The 16,964-nt window shown below is 48.1% G+C and overlaps 1 protein-coding gene across 1 annotated transcript in view; it reads left to right on the top strand.

Annotated features, from left to right (window-relative positions):
* The window catches only part of PTPRH (protein tyrosine phosphatase receptor type H), a 33,786-nt gene that overhangs the window by 2,162 nt on the left and 14,660 nt on the right, over positions 1 to 16,964 (top strand). Inside the window, exons 2-10 of the mRNA XM_035134591.2 lie at positions 3,712 to 3,748; positions 5,753 to 5,803; positions 6,711 to 6,917; positions 8,004 to 8,252; positions 9,996 to 10,247; positions 11,320 to 11,598; positions 13,931 to 14,206; positions 15,216 to 15,479; positions 16,786 to 16,867. Of these exons, the coding sequence (XP_034990482.1) occupies positions 3,712 to 3,748; positions 5,753 to 5,803; positions 6,711 to 6,917; positions 8,004 to 8,252; positions 9,996 to 10,247; positions 11,320 to 11,598; positions 13,931 to 14,206; positions 15,216 to 15,479; positions 16,786 to 16,867 (1,697 nt within the window). The remainder of the gene's footprint in view (positions 1 to 3,711; positions 3,749 to 5,752; positions 5,804 to 6,710; positions 6,918 to 8,003; positions 8,253 to 9,995; positions 10,248 to 11,319; positions 11,599 to 13,930; positions 14,207 to 15,215; positions 15,480 to 16,785; positions 16,868 to 16,964) is intronic.

Genomic DNA, 16,964 nt, shown 5'->3' with positions numbered 1-16,964 from the left:
CATTTGATTGCGTAAATGCCGTTGATGCAGTTAACGTGGCTGGAGAACTGGATTGTAAAAATGGAGTGATGTGAATTTTGAAGGGTGGCTGCGTTTCAGTTCACGTATTGTTCTGGAAAGCACAAATTCAGTAGTTTGCCTTTAAATTGAATCTCATTTCTTCCCTATCCCTAGACTCTCAACATTTTAACTTCTGTTCTGTAGCTGAGAACAGACCTGGAATATTGGCAGGACAGGATCAGGAGGTAGTTGAGGATGGCACACAAAGAGGAGTGGGTATGTTAGAGGAAAATTAACATAATGGAAAAGTCATTATTTGCAATTCAAAAAATGACCGAAGGACAGAGTCCATTAGCACCGCAAAGTGATTGACTGATGCACATATACAAATATCCACATTTTTTCCAAAACCATTTTCAAAAATGCATTTTTGTATGTCATTTTCACAAATATATGCACAATAATATATATATGATTTTAAAATCTTGCAGCATTCCAGGTTCCAGTGTGTTTCAAAGGTATCTGTTCATCAGAAGGAATTTCAAATACAGTAATATCCTTAGACTCAATCCTTGCATAGAAAAATTAAGAGACAAGCATTTTCCACACAGTTGTTTATGTAAAACTGGCAAGATGTTTTAAAGGGCATGTTTCATTATTATTATTATTATTATTATTATTATTATTATTATTATTATTATTTAACCCAGCCATGGTTTTAATCTAAATCTGATGAATTATTACATAGACCACTATACTATTAGCTATATTTTAGATTGGCTTAGGGAATCAGTTGTGTTAGTTAATCCAAGACACAGATTATATTTCTGGTGAAATGTTTGACTTTACATTAACCTTCTATGGGCTAAAAGTAGTTGCGTGAGTTTGTTGGTGAAATAGACTGGGGGAGACTGAGGGACATTGAAGATTTCCGATTGTGTTGCACGTATGACTTTGTACTACAAACCTTCACACTGTCATTTGGGATTTAATTGTTTTTATTGCAAACACTACCTATTCACCAAACCACCAGATGCTCAAATACACCTGTACAGGTGGTTACAGGTGGGCATCTGTGTATTGGATGTGAGGTGTATGTTACATGACAGGAATAGCAGAAGGGGACTCTAAAGGAGTTGTTACGTTGCTCAGTCCTGAGGAGTACATTGTATTTATTAACATTGATCAATGAGGGCTAGAAACCTCTGTTTTGTTTTCAGCGGGCAAAGTGCATCTCTAAAAGCCACATTCAAGCTCTTTAGCCCTGCTGAGGTGTTACTTTTCTGCAGTTAGTGGAAACTGGAATGAAACTGGAAATTTTCCAGATAGCAGATCATGTACCGTGATATTATCCAGCAATGCTCTAGACCAAGACCTGTCTATAACATATTTTTTAAAAGAAAACATGTGCCATTCAGCAAAAGTCCCTGGGCAGCTTCAATTAGAGGTTTGCTGCAGGCTGAACAATTGCTAGAGACATGTATTTGGCATTCTTGGTACAAAACCTAAAGGCTGAAGGCAGCAAAGAAGTGATATAATCGGCTGCCTTGCAGATGATGATGCATCCAATTTATTTTCTCTTGTGCCACAACAGGGATGATGGGGAACCTCTGACCAGTGTGCCAGATCTGGTCTGCCAGGCCTCCCCAATGTCTCAGAAGGCTGCCACCCCAAATCACCTGCCTCACACCATTTGTGATGTCAGGTGTGGGGCAATTAGAGATGCAGTTGATCCTTGCAGAAGGCAGGATTGAACTCCCGCTGTACCAGTGAGCTACGCCCTTTCCCCTTACGCAGGAATGCCCCACAGTGTCAGCTCGCAGGCTGGAGTTTAGAAAGCAGCCATTGCTGGGCTGCTGATCCTGACCCAGACCACAAGATTTGGGTTTCATGAAAGGCACCCAGGTCACCACCAGCTGCTCATGCCCTCCAACTTGCACCACTTTGGGGATATATTCCAGCACAGGAGGAAACGGCGAGCTGCCTTTTTGCTCTCTCCTTTAAGCAGAAACCAGCTGAAACGCTGGTGGACGGTCTTTATTGCAGACTTAAAGCTGCACACCTAGGCACCATTACTTGGAAATAAGTTCCACTGAACCATTGAACTACCCCCCCTTTCCTCCAAGGAGCTCAAGGTGCTGTACATCTCCCCTCCTCGTTTTCTCCTCACAACAACCCTGCGAGGTAGACAATGACTGGCTCAAGGTCACCCAGCGAACTTCGTGTTTGGGTGGGGATTTGAATCTTGAGCTCCCAGGTCACATTCCAACACTCTAACCACCATAACACACTGGTTTTGACATCCCATCCCATTCAAAGTACACATGCGAGCTGCACATTGACTTTGCTTGGGAAAAGATAACATTTTTTAAAAAAAATGATGCAAGCTTTTGTGCTACACAGGACTCTTCCTCGGGGTGGATATTTAGGGTGGGGAAGAGTGAAAGGGGAAGAAAACAGTCCATAATGTTTACTCAGCTATAGAAATACAATCTTTACCCAGACTTCTCTGTCGCCATGTAGTGAGACAGGGCCCTTGGAAAAAGCAGTAAATGCAAATATTCCCCTTGGAAATGCAAAACAGTTTTTAAACAAACCCTAGTGCGCTTAGCACAACCTGGGCTTCACAGATCACTTGGAAGGTGCAGAGTGTGTCTATCAGTAGGATCAGGGAGTGACAAATATTTTAGGCATGTTTGGATTTTTGACTGAGTGCAGAAGGTGCCACTCTATCTGGGTAAATTTCCTCCCCTGGATCAGCGCCCCCCCCCCCCCCGGCGCTCTCTCTGAGAAACAGAAAGCCAGCACATCAAGGCTTCCCTTTTTCCCAATGGTTCTGGGTTCTGGGTAAAGGTTGGATCCTGCAGAATTGAATTGAGCCTTGAAAAGTACACAGAGCTGAAAGACGAAGTGGAAAAGAGCACAACTCTTCCAACTTCTTTCTCCTCCAGCTCTATGGGCTTTTCAAAAAAGAAGTAACCAAGCCTCGTCATGACCAAGGGGGCAGTGAGGCAGGGCCCCCAGAATACTTGTGGGTACCAGGGGAAGACCCCTCTCCTCCCCAGGGCACCATTGCACCCATGGGTGGCATGTTGGCAACTCCAACTATAGGAAAAACATTAGAATCCGAGGCTGTGTACACACCAAAGCACATTTAAAGCACATGGCCTCCCCCAGAGAATGCTGGGAAATGTAGTTTACTTCTCACAGAACTACAAACCCCAGCACCCTTAACAAACAACTGTTCTCAAGATTCCAGATTGGGGTGGCCACAGATGTGCTTTCAATATACGGCGCCTTAGAAAGCTGGAGATAATGTTGAAAACCCAGAAGGTGGAGACAGAGATGCAGGGGAGCCGAAGCCGCAACATAGCTCAGTCAGTAAAGCATGAGGCTCTGAATCTCAGAGTTGTGGGTTTGAGCCCCACGTTGGGCAAAAGATTCTTGCATCACAGTGGGTTGGACTAGATGACCCTCATGTTCCCTTCCAACTCTGATGATTCTATGAAAGTCCAGCCTGATGGGGTTTTTGATGACGCTGCCCTGAAAAGCATGAAGAATAACTCGTACAGGCATCCTACCTATAATGTGAGCAAGGTCAAACGGTGTTCGTGGGAATCACAGTGCCGACATCTGTGAGCAAGGCCTTCTGGGAATTAGAAAACCTTACAAATCTACCATCTTTCACATTATGCCTTTTTTCAATGCCAGGTGCTGCTGCTGCTGCTCCTTCAGCCAGGACAACACAGTGAGTTGCTTCTATGATGATAGCCAACTTGGTTTTGTGTGTGTCTTTAGCTTTGTAAGGAAATTCAGCAGGTGCAACTTTCTCCAACATGGAGATGCAGCAATGGGGAAGGGTGCACCTGTTGAAAGGCTGCCTGCCTTCAAAGCTGATGTAAAGGTACTGAAGCTTAGGCGATTACAGGAAAGCATTTTACTGCATGACTACATTTGATGTGTGCTAAAATCCTCTTCACTGCAAGGCAGGGCGATACGGAAGAGTAGCTACCTCTGAACTCGTCAGAGGTCAGTGTTCAACCCATAGCTGCCAAGTTATCCCTTTTTAAAAGGGATTTTCCCTTATGCTGAATAGGCTTTCTCGCGAGAAAAAGGAAAACTTGGCAGCTATGGTTCAACCAGCCCTAAATATATATTTTTGGACTACAACTCCCATCATCCCTGACTAAGCTGGCCAAGGATGGTGGGAGTTGTAGTCCAACAACACCTGTGGACTCAAGGTCAAAGAACACTGGTTTAGAGATGGACCCTGAAGGGCAAACAGTGCCTTACATAGAAGTTTATGTAAAGGTAGCTCAACAACCATTTTCCAGGTTGAGAACCCCGATTTGAGAGGGGGGCAATTTGAGAGGGCACTTAACCCTTTCACCGCCAGTTGTCCTCCAGCTCCAATATGCCCCTACCCCCACCCCCACCCCCACCCCCACCCCCGTGGTTTTCCACCATAGGGGTTCCAGACTGTTTGGAGGAATGAGAACCTAGTGTGAGAAGGGACAAGTGGGGAAACAAAAGAAGTTAGTCCCAGCATCCTAGTGACTAAACTACACGGTGGCCATTAGCAAAGATGGGTTTTTGGAAAGGATCAGATAAATTCACAAAGGAATATAGGAATTTTGCCTTATATTGAATCAGACCATGGGTCCATCTTGGTTAGAATTATCTTCAATGACCAGCAGTGACTCTCTAGGATTTCAGACTTTCGCAGGTGTAAGGGTGACTCCCTACAGGGAGCCAGCCCCTATCATCGCCAAGCACAGGGAGCAGCAGTGGGTCTGAAGCAGCCAGGAGGGAGGGGAGAGACCCGGAGGGAGAGAGAAGCCAGCTTGCAGAAAGATGGGAAAGCTCAGGGGAGGAGAGATGTAGGCAAGGGCTCCAGGATGTTGGAGAGCCATTCCACCGCCTTGAGCAGGAGGAGGCTGGGAGGGCATCGCTCCTTCTGGCACAAGAGTTAAGGAGAGCACCGCGGCGCAGGTCAAAGGGGAGGCGTTTTGGGGTGCCCCGACTCCTTTGCTGGCGTAGAAACAGACGTACGCCATTGCCGGATTCTGATTCGGACTGAGAGGTCATGTTTTAAGCTGTCTCTGCACTGTAAATACTTTGCACAATAAAAGTCTTTAAAGGCAAACTGGACTCAAGCGGAGTTACTCTAGAGTAGCCACGACGACCCTCTGACAGCAGGCTTACTTGGAGATGCCTGGAACTGAACCTTCTTGCTGAACTGCAGCCTCATTCGCAAGTGGATCAGTCTATCAATGCCCACCAGCCAGGACAGACAGAATAGAACCTCCATGTGCAAAGGCAGTGTGCTGTTGATTGATACCAGTTTCTGGGAACAAACATAAAGAAGGTTGCTGTTGCCTTCGTGCCTGGACGGTGTGGGTTTCCTTGAGGTTTCCAGATGGCCCCAGCTATAAATAGGATTCTGGGACTCTAATCCAAACCAGCAGGGCCCTTCTTGCTTTATTAAAAGTTTTTTGATTTTGAAGAAACGGCCTCCTTCCTTGGGTTTAAAGAGAGTCATTTTGACACAGCTTGCTACCAATTTGTTTCTATGCCTGCTTGTTTTTGCCTCTTGGACTTTCTGGAGAATCTGTGTCTTTGTGTGCATGGGGGTATTTTAGTTTCAGATGCAATTCTGTATATTTTATTCACAAACTGAATAATCCATAATGGAGATTCAACTTTCCGCATATTTGCCTCCTCCCCCCTCTGCCTCACCTCTCCAAAACAGGCAAAAATAAAGAATCCACAACTACTACAAAACCACCCACAACAACTGCAGGTAAGTAGAATAACAACCTTTCTCTGGGTTTCTGATGTTGCCTCTTCCTGGAGTGGATTAATCTGAGATTAACTCAATATCTTCTGAAGTAGGAAGATGAGGAGCTGGTTAATCCTGAATCAGATTATTGATCCATCTAGCTCATGGGTAGGCAAACTAAGACCCGGGGGCCGGATCCGGCCCAATCACCTTCTCGATCCGGCCCGCGGACGGTCCGGGAATCAGTGTGTTTTTACATGAGTAGAATGTGTCCCTTTTATTTTAAACGCATCTCTGGGTTATTTGTGGGGCATAGGAATTTGTTCATTATTATTTTTTCAAAATATAGTCCAGCCCCCCACAAGGTCTGAGGGACAGGAGACTGGCCCCCTGCTGAAAAAGTTTGCTGACTTCTGATCTATCCCATATGGAGATAATCCCAGAATTTTAGCAATTCTAGCTAAAAGCTGCTCCAACGAAGGAGGAAGTCAAAGAGAGAGAGTGTGCTGCGTGAGTTGCCCTTTTGTTACCTAGACAGGCAAGGTAACACCCAACCCTAGTCACATGCAACAGGAAGTATGTCCCAGCTAGGAAGAAACAGGAATTTTCAACTGGCTGGACCAAACATTCCCCTGCATGTCCACTCTAGGAAAACAAGGAATGTTGTACTTGACTGCTACTTATGTATCACATCCCACAAGAAGAAGAGCTGAATACAGTAGGACCAGGCGGGGCTAACACCCTAAACTATTTCCCCAACCCCCTTGGTATCCTCCAGATTCTGTTGTTGGACTCCAGTTCCCATCAGCCCCAGCCTGCACAGCTATTGGTCAGGGATGATGGGAGTTGCAGTCCAACAAATGTCTGGCAGACACCACACTGGGGAAAGGCTTCTCTAAACCCTGCCTTCATTTTGTTGCTGCCACAGATCCATGCAAAAACCCTGGGGAAGTCGGTGGACACTTTGTCATTGTGTACTGTCGCTTGGATAATGCAAATGTCGCAGAAATTTTCAGAAGACCAGAGGTGATGGACCAGGATCCAGGCTGCGTCAACAGCACCAGCCTTCCCCCTCAATGCCAACAGCTTGTGGATAAAAACTGTTCCTCACTCGCTGACTGCCTTGTGTGCGAAGGTAAGGGCAGAAATCCACACTCCACAGTCTGTGTCAAGAGGGAACCCAGGTTCTGCATGACGAAGGCGCTTTGCAAAGCAAAAGAGACTGAGGAAAGGACCCTCCTTAAAAATAAATTAAAAAGTACATTTAAACATATCAGTGTAGTATTTTCTTTCACTTGAAGAATATGTAGCAGCATTGTTTTATACTTTCTGGATGTCCTATGTTATAGAAGAGTTCTAGAATATATAGTAGAGTTATAGAATTGTAGGATCATCATTCTAGTCCAACCCCCGGCAATGCAGGAATGTTTTTGCCCAATGTGGGGCTTAAACCCATGACCCTGCGATTTAGAGTCTTGCTTTACTGACTGAGCTGTTCAATCTTAAGTCATAAATCAAGCACCGCTGCAAGTTGCTTCCTTTTGTTTTCCAGTGTATTTCTTGTCAACAAAAAATTCTGTATGGCACGAGCAAATTTATATTCTCAAAGTGTGGGGTGGGGTGGGGGGAAGAGTTTGAGAGCCACTGACTTGGGATCCTCTGGCCCCACCATTTCCTCTTTCTCCACATCCATCACTTTCCAAACTGCAGACATCCCACTTCTTCTTTCTTTCTTTTAAGTGGATTTGTTGTGCTAGGGCAACGGAGTGCTTCGATCTACTTTCTTTCCGCAAACCAAAAGTTTGAGACTGCGTTTGTGTCCCTCTTGGAAAATAGCAGCAGTCCAAAGGCCCCCCTAGAGCAGGCCCCAGTGTTAGGTGCAATGAATTTGCGCCTGGGTTTCCTATAAGGAGTGGTCTGTGGGAGTGAAGTGCTCATTGAAGAAGAGTTTGGGTTTGATATCCCGCTTCATCACTACCCGAAGGAGTCTCAAAGCAGCTAACATTCTCCTTTCCCTTCCTCCCCCACAACAAACACTCTGTGAGGTGAGTGGGGCTGAGAGACTTCAGAGAAGTGTGACTAGCCCAAGGTCACCCAGCAGCTGCATGTGGAGGAGTGGGGAAGCGAACCCGGTTCCCCAGATTACAAGTCTACTGCTCTTAACCACTACACCATGCTGGCTCTCATTGATTGCTCATTCTCTGCTTCTGGTTCTGAACAGAGCCATGCCCTGTGCAAAACCTCATCCAAGGGGACCAGACCAACCATTCTGTAACTCTTCACTGGCAATACTCCAACGACTGCTGCTACAAGGAGCATAGAGGCAGCGCTACAACAGTCCCGAAAGCCAGCCTCAGTTACTGCACAGCCAACATCCCAAAACTGTCGCCTGGGCAGAGCTACAACATGACAGTGTTCAGAAAACTGGATGGACAGTGCAGCAAGGAATCATCCATCACTGCCTTCACCTGTGAGTCTTGCCATGACCTTCTACTTGTGGGAAATTGCAGTCAAACATAGCAAGCAAGCTTAGGGCTAGTTAATGCACAAAGGGGTTAAAACCACAGAAATGTACTCCTAGACTCAGCCAGGTCACGCCCCCTCAGCTCTTAGAAGAAAGTTGGGTTTCCTCCTTTCTTCGGTCTTTTTCACCATGTGAGATAGGAGGTACCTGAGCTTGCTCGCTACAGGCTCAGACCACATGCTTAGAGCCATTTCGCTATATTTTGTATCCCAAGATTTCTGCCTGTGTTTACTTTTGCTGCTGCATGGATAAATGCATGAACCTTTGGATCTTTGTAAGCAAAGCATTATTAAACTTAATAAGGGGCGAGGTCTGTTCAGTGCTAAGAGGGGTAGAAATGGGAAGCTCTGGTAGTAGACTAAACAGGATATTAAAAGGTTTAACAGCCTAAATCCCCACGCTACACTGCTGCTTGTGATTTTTGTGACTTTTGAAAACACTGCTGGGGGCTCTCTCTTGCTGGAGAGTGTGTTTCACTCTACACTTTGGATCTAGGGATCCAGCCAATTCATTTATTAATTACCCCACACAGGTGATCTATATCTATTTCCCCCCACTCTGCAGGCAGAAGCTGAAACCAGGTCTTTGGACAGCAGGAAGGGCAACCCCTGGCCCTCCATCCATTCTTGGACTATAGATCCTATCATCTTTGCCTATTGGCCATGCTGGCTGGGGCTGATGGGTGTTGGAGTCTTGATGGGCTATGGGATTCCCCTCCCTTCTCTGCAAGGCACTGTATGTTAGCCGAGGTGTATGTGGCAATGTCTGGAGCAGGCACCCCCAAACTTCGGCCCTCCAAATGTTTTGGACTACAATTCCCATCATCCCCGACCACTGGTCCTGTTACCTAGGGATCATGGGAGTTGTAGGCCAAAACATATGGAGGGCCGCAGTTTGGGGATGCCTGGTCTGGAGCACTGAGGAATAGAGAAGAAGTTGTTATCTTGTGTTCTGATAGTGTAGCCTGCTTAAATTTTCTCCTAACTAGCTTGGTTGTGTGCATGCTCATATTGATCCATAAGTGTGTGTCTGTGTGTGTGTGTGTGTGTGTGTGTGTGTGTGTGTGGTTAGATATGCAGCGTATTTCGTTTTATTTAAGCTATGCCCTGCCTTCCCGTTCATCAGGATCCGCAGGGCAACTTAGCAGCGATATAAAAGCAAGCTTTTAAATGTAATTAAACGGCAGTCAGTATTTCAGCACAGCAGCAATAAACCAGCAGAGTTGGTTAATTGAAAGTACTGTAAGTAGTTGAGCTCTTATCCCAAGCTTTACTTGCTACCCGAACTCCAGCAGTGGAAAGAACTGTGAGCCTCCTTTGGAACAAAGTCCCACAAAGTGCCCCTGTTGTACGTAGCCAGCGTTGCATAACACAACAAATAGCAGAGGCTCTGCTTAGGTAGCCGTGGAATGATGCTACTACTGCCATTTCAGTAGCCAAGGGCAGATGATTGACAGGTGTGGAGGCAAGGAATTGGGCAACTGGAAGGCGCTGTGTGTGTGTGTGTGTGTGTGTGTGTGTGTGTGTGTGTGTGTGTAGTATCATGGAAAGGGTGTGGCATGTGGGAGCCCTGAACAGGAGCTCTCCACACTGTGTCATTTTCTTCCAGGACCCGCTTATGCCTGCTGCCTGTAAGTCTGTCCGTATCAAAGAGCCTAGCTAGAGGGACCTTCTGCTTCTCCTGTCACAGGCCCTTCACCTGTCCCATACATCAATATACAGAATCGCACAGTGGACGCATTGCAGGTTGAATGGGCGCCACCCGAGGACCCTCATGCCAGCCGCTATAGATACAAGGTCTGCTTGCCAGGGTGCCACAACGCCTCCGGAAACTTGCTTTGGGTGCGCAACCTGACACCAGGCGAGACGTACAGTGTTGAGGTCTTTGCCATTTCTGCCAACAACGTCTCCAGCGCCAGGAGCACCAAACAGGCCACCACAGGTAGGCTGAGGCCAGGGGAGAAAGGGAAGCAGCAGCCAGGACCCTGAGAACTTTCCCCTGTCCCTAGTAGATTGAGTCACATAGAAAACACTCCCAAGCTCCTGTTTGACATATCAGCACCACAGACCTCAGCTAGCATGCAGTGCCTTGTGGAGAAGGGAGGGGCACACCATCTCATTTCTCCAAAGAAAATAGGGACGGCCTATTCCGTTTCCATGTGCTGCTCTGGTTCGCCAGAAGTGGCTTAGTCATGACCTGGAAGCTGTACGCTGGCTCCCTCAGACAATAATGCAAGATGAGTGCCTCAACCCCAGAGTCGGTCACGACTGGACCTAATGGTCAGGGGTCCCTTTACCTTTACCTATTCCATTGTTGTTGTTGTTGTTGATACCACACTCATCTGACTGGGTTGCCTCAACCACTCTGGGTGGCTTCCAACTTATATAAAAGCATAATTAAACTTTTTTCAAATAAAAAAACTTCCCTATACAGGGGTGTCTTCAGGTGTCTTCTAAAGGTTGAATAGTTACTTATCTCATTGGCTTGGGGGGGGGGTCGCATAACTCCATAACCCTCCAACACGTCTCCAATGAAAAGAGGGACGTCCTAAGGAAATGCGGGACATTCTAGGACCAAATCAGAAACTGGGACAGGTTCTGTTAATCCTGGAAAATGGGGATACTTGGAGGGTCTGTCTTCAGGACCAGCTCCAGGCCTGAGAGGGATTTGTGGGCCCCCAACTCTCTAATTTCCCACAGCAATGCTATGTCAGAGTCACGTCGGGAAATTAAAATGGCCGCCGTTCAAATTTCCCACCACAGCAATAGGATGTTGCGGGAACTCGAGACGGCAGCTCCCAGACCCAGTCATTAAGTGGTCAAAGCACTAGTCAAAGGGGCAGGGATCAGGATTGGCCCCAGCCGGGGCGCCAGAGCCCTAGCAGCTACCTGAGGGTGACCCCATTTTGACACGAGGCGTGAATATTGTGGGCTGTGGTTTGGAGGGATGTGCGGCTTGGATTAAGGACACTGGGCTGCCGTGGTGTGTTAAGTGAGCCTGCTCTTTTCCCCAGCTCCAAACGCTCCCAAGAATATACGTGTGTCGCACTGCGAGACCAACAGCATCCCTGTTTCCTGGCATCGACCCAAAGACCCCCATGCCGCAAACTATTCGTACTGGGTGAGCTGGCGCAGCGGAAAAGGCGCAAACCTGTCGGGGAACATCTCGGTTGGAGTCGATCGCCTCAGCTACAACATCACACCTCTCCTGCCGGGGATCCTGTACTTAGTGAAGCTGGCCTCGGAGGTCGTCGGGGTTAAGAGCAAAGAAGCCAGCAAATGGGCTCTGACATGTGAGCGCAACTGTCATGGGCCAGGGGGGGGGGCGCAATGAAACTTGGACTTTGGGCAGCGTGGTGTAGTGGTTGGAGGGTTGGACTAGGGGTGGGGAGAACCAGGTTCAGATCTCCACTCAGCCATGAAAGTCACTGGGAGACGTTGAGCTAGTCATGGTCACTCCACCTAGCTTTACCTTTCAGGCAAGGGTGGGTGAGCTCAGTTAGTTAGAGCGTGGTGCTGATAAGCCCAAGGTTGCAGGTTCAATCCCTGTGCGGGACAGTTGCATATTCCTGCATTGCAAGGGGTTGGACTAGATGACCCTCAGGGACCTTTCCAACTCTACAATTCTGTGATCTACTATGCAACTAATGAAGCTTAAGCTTCAGGGCCCCTCATCCCAGAGGCGCCCCAGAAGCAACTTTAGTTCACAGTGCTTAAAACTTTTTGGGGTCTAGAACACCCAGTTTGAGTTGCATGACTCAATTTGATTTATTTTTTTTGTTGAATATATTTCAACAATCCCAAAGATTGAGAGTTGGTAGCACAGATGTTGTGAAGGTGTGGCAATCTGTCATGGAACAACCCCATTGAAGAGGATAACAGTGGTTACCTAGACCAGGCATCCCCAAACTACGGCCCTCCAGATATTTTGGCCTACAACTCCCATGATCCCTAGCTAACAGGACCATTGGTCAGGCATGATGGGAATTGTAGTCCAAAACATCTGGAGGGCCGAAGTTTGGGGGTGCCTGACCTAGACCTTGTTGCTGGTTGCAAAGGGGCCCCTGTGACAGTTCAGTCCCCCATGGCTTACAAGGTTGTTGCCAGTGCTTTTTTCTTTAAAAAAATGTTTAGGGGTGCTCTCATTTTGACTCAAGAAAACCACCATTTTATAGTTCAAATCAGGGGGAAATAAATACAGTAAATGGAAAAAGTACAAAGATTCACAAAATGTTTGCGGTATGTGTACCCCTGTGTACCACCAGAAAAAAGCACTAGTTGTTGTGAACATGGGCGTACCCAGCACGGGGCAGGGGGGGCAGCTGCCCCCCAGAAGCAAAAAAGGGAGAGCACGGCATGGCAGGCAGGGACGCTGCCAGCTGTGCTCCGCCTCGGCCAGCTCGGCCAAAGCGAAACGGCAGCGGAGGCAGCCTCCGTCGAGGGAAACCTGGACCTGGGCTAACTTCAGCCCACACTCCTTCAAGTTAGAGCAAGCACAGCACAGAAAGTGCTGCCCCACAATGCTCTGCGGCACCTAATTTGCAACGGCTCCAGCCTCCCAGAGGGGGCGTGGACGTTGACCACGCCTCCTGGGGGGATCCCGGCCACGTCATCACCAGCCAGCCAATTGGGTGGCTGGGGGTGGGGTGTGTGGCTGGTGTGCCCCCCCCCTAGTTTTGATCCTGGGTACGCCCATGGTTGTGAACATAAATAGGGAGAGAAGTGAGTACATATACCACCCTGATCAGCTTGTTCTGTGCTTCTTTCCAAGGTGGAATAAATGCATCAGGAATCCTCCACTGCTTAGCTTTTTAATTCCAAATTTGGTGTGATCTAAATCAGTACAGTCAAGAAGCAGGTTTAGCCCGCTTTATCCTGTTCATTTTGAGCATCAGACCCAATGCAGAGTGGTGCTGAGAATTAGTGGTGGCTGAGTTAGTCAGATTCATCTGCTCACAGCATCTTGTTTTTTCACTCTTAAGTTTGGTCCATGACATTTCTGCATCAATTTGCAAAACATGCAAAAAATAATAACCAGCACTTTAATGCTCATTTCCCTGAATATACACATTTAAATGCAAATTTTCTTAACAGAATTTTCGGTATTTTCTTTTCCCCAATATATGTATTTTTATGCACAGTTTTCTCTAGTTTGTGCAACTTTATGTGCAGTTGTGTTGCGGTTTTGGTTGGAAACCTGCACTATGTTTCGGTTAGTGCATTGTTTTTGGAGATGCAAACCAAACTTGATTTATCTCTCTTCTTCACCCCCCTAATTGAAAATGCATCACACTTAGTGTAGAAGCAGCTGGAGAAAAGAAGTCCCGGGTCCACAGAGAGGAGAGTGGCATTTTATGAGCACACAATAAAGGAGAAGGTGTGTCTAGTCTTCGAAAGACACCTCTGTAACGGGGTGGGGTGGGGACCTGCTGTTGGGCAATGTCTTTATAAGGACCAACCCAAATGTCAGAAAACAGTGTAAGCTTTTGAGTTCGACAGAACTCTTCATCAGGCTGGATGAAGCAGGGGGTGGCATTGGCCAACTGTGGGTGGGGGGCAGTTCTCCCCTCTTTCTGCTTTCTTTGTGACATTGCTCTCCTGACAAACCTTGCCTCCTCCTTTCAGGCCCCTTGCCCCCTAGAGATTTCAGGGTCCACAACAGCAGCCAGACAGCAATTGAATTATCCTGGAAGAAGCCGAGCTCAGCTTTCAGCAACTTTCAGCTCCGGTGGAAGAACTTGAACGAGTCCAACGACAAAGTAAAGCGTCTTGGCGATTCCACGGAGACGACTTTGAGAGGTCTCACTCCGAGCTCCAACTACACCTTCACTTTGCTGAGCGTAGCAGAAGGAGAAAACAAGACCGCATACAGTGTCGGCGTTGTGCAAGAAGGGGCTACAAGTACCTACAATTTTCTTCGGGGGGGGGGAGGCAGAAAATGGGGTGGTCCCATCTAGTTGTGCCTCGCCCTGTGTTTCCCAGCTTTCCCCCTCTGGACCGTGCCCCTCTGCAAACCACTGTTCTAAATCTATGCTGTCCTCCTGCCCATAGGAAGGTTCAGGAGAAGGGTGTCCAGTCCCTGACACCTGAAGTGGAGGAAGCTAACAAGCACTGCCATCCCCTAGACTGGTTGTAAGCAGGTGATGCATTCCTTGGCATCCGGATCTGCTGCCCCTGTAGATCCTGCTGCCCAAGGTCAACATAACAACATCAACAACAATTATCACCCTATATTTAAATGGGTACCTACTGAGAAGATAGGTACGCGGGTGGCGCTGTGGGTTAAACCACAGAGCCTAGGGCTTGCCGATCAGAAGGTTGGTGGTTCAAATCCCTGTAATGGGGTGAGCTCCAGTTGCTCGGTCCCAGCTCCTGCCAACCTAGCAGTTCGAAAGCACGTCAAAGTGCAAGTAGATAAATAGGTACCACTCCGGCGGGAAGGTAAACGGCGTTTCCGTGTGCTGCTCTGGTTCGCCAGAAGCGGCTTTGTCATGCTGGCCACATGACCTGGAAGCTGTACGCCCTTGGCCAATAACGCGAGATGAGCGCCGCAACCCCAGAGTCGGTCACGACTGGACCTAATGGACAGGGGTCCCTTTACCTTTACCTTACTGAGAAGATCCATAAAAAAGCAACTGTACCAAAAAGAATTACTGTGAAAATAAGAAATATTCAAGGGAGGCAGCTCACCAGCTTTTGTCCTTGCCCAGGGCACCATATTATCAAAGTCTGCCCCTGCCAAGGTGGTTGCCTCATTTTGCCTCATGAGTGACCTGCCCTGTCTTTGGCAGGTGTGGCCTTCATCCATTTCACTGAGAGGTCCTATTGAAAAAAGGATGGGATTCACATGTTTGTGGGCATGCAATACATATATAACACCCACAGTATTTTCTGCTTCCCACCTGCACAGAGCCGGACCACGTGAATAATTTGAAGTGTGATTCCTCAATGTGGGGCGACCGTCTGCTATTGTCCTGGACGTGCCCAGCCAGCAAGGTCAGTAAGTTGCAGGTCTGTCTGTCTGACCAGCTTGTCCGGGAATGGACGATCTGCGAAGAGGAGACGGAGATTGACAACCTGCAACCCGCCTGGAGCTACTTGGTTCAAGTGCAGACGTTCTGGTATGAGCAGGAGGCAGCGTCCGCCCAGAAGATGTGCACCACCAGTAACACAGGTGAGACACACCTGAGCAAGCCTTTCAGTGGCCGGGCTGGGGGGTGAAGTGTGCTGTTTTAAAAACGCTTCTCTTTCTTAATGACGGCACCCTTGGCGAACAGGCACAGAGCACCCTGGGGTGAGGGGTGAGGGCTGTTCTGTGCAAAATGCATGAAAAGACTTGGGAGGGTTCAACGCTGTCTTACGCCAGGGACCAGCTGCTTCTCTAGTCTGGCATTGTCAGGGTTCCGGATGCTGTTGACTCCAGTTCCCATCAGCCTCAGCAGTCACTACCAGCCACAGAAGCGATGGTGCTCTGTCTCTGTGGCAGCAATGCCCCTGAATCCCAGTTGCTGGAAGCCACAGGAGGGGAGGCTGTTCTTGTGCTCGGATTCTGCTTGCAGGTTTCCCACAGCCATCTGGCTGGCCCCTGTGAGAATGGGGCACTGGACTCGATGGGCCAACAACATCAGTCCTACCAGCAGAGCCTTTTCCAGGTCTCAGCCAGAGCTCTGTCCCATTGCCTGCGACTCGATTCTTTTTAAATAATACTAGCTGGCCCGGCCACGCATTGCTGTGGCTCATCCATGTGACTGCTGCCCCACCCTGTTCCGACCCATGACCTATTCTGCCCCCTCCTCCCCCACCCCGGCTCATCCCCGTGATTGGCCCCACCCTGTCCTGACCCATGACCTCCTCAGCCCAGTCTGCAAAGCTGAACCGAGATGCTGTGGAGAGGGAAGCTTTCCTAGCTGCAGTACCAGTGTAGCCATCACTAGAGGGTGCTGTTTTGCAACATCTCCTGTGCTCGCAGCATCCCCGGCTGTCTTGAGTTTTGTGTTCGGGAACAGAAGGTTTTACCTGCTTTACCTGTCATAGGTGTGACATCTATCTACGCAAACTGTACTGTATATGGTCACTTGCATATTCGCTTGGGACGTTGTGTCAAAATTTGAACGCAATCGGTCAAGCGGTTTCAGAGAAAAGTGGAGACATACCCACATGGCCAGTTTACATTTATATATCTATAGATTGGAGGTACCAGGGATTGAACCTGGGAAGTTCTGCATGTCAAGCAGACACTCAGCAGACCACTAAGCTGTGCTCCCTTCCTTTCCTGTGCACCTTCCTTCATTTATACTCTGCTTAGAATCATAGAATTTTAGAATGGGAAGGGGACCATGAGGGTAACAGATTCCTGCACTGATCACTTCCAACTCTACACTTCTCTGATTCTATGAGCGCAGCAAGGACCACGAGTTTCCCATCCCCGACTTGGACATGCACACAGACTTAGCAGCAGCATATTCTTTCTTTGTCTTTAGGGGTCATCCTGGAAACTCTGCTCCCTGTGCTGCTTTTCTCAGCCCTCCTCAGCCTGCTGCTGTTCTATTTCTGGAGGAAAAGGTGAGCAAGCTCAATATCGCAGGCTTCCGGTGCACAGCGTTATTGACCTCAGCGGGGGGAACATCAGGGGCGCTGTAACCTGAATCTGGAGGCACAA

This window comes from Zootoca vivipara, chromosome 13 (genome assembly GCF_963506605.1).
Source record: "Zootoca vivipara chromosome 13, rZooViv1.1, whole genome shotgun sequence".
Lineage (NCBI taxonomy): Eukaryota > Metazoa > Chordata > Lepidosauria > Squamata > Lacertidae > Zootoca > Zootoca vivipara.
The sequence above is the reverse complement of the archived record's forward strand: the minus strand, read 5'-3'. Positions and strand labels throughout refer to the sequence as shown.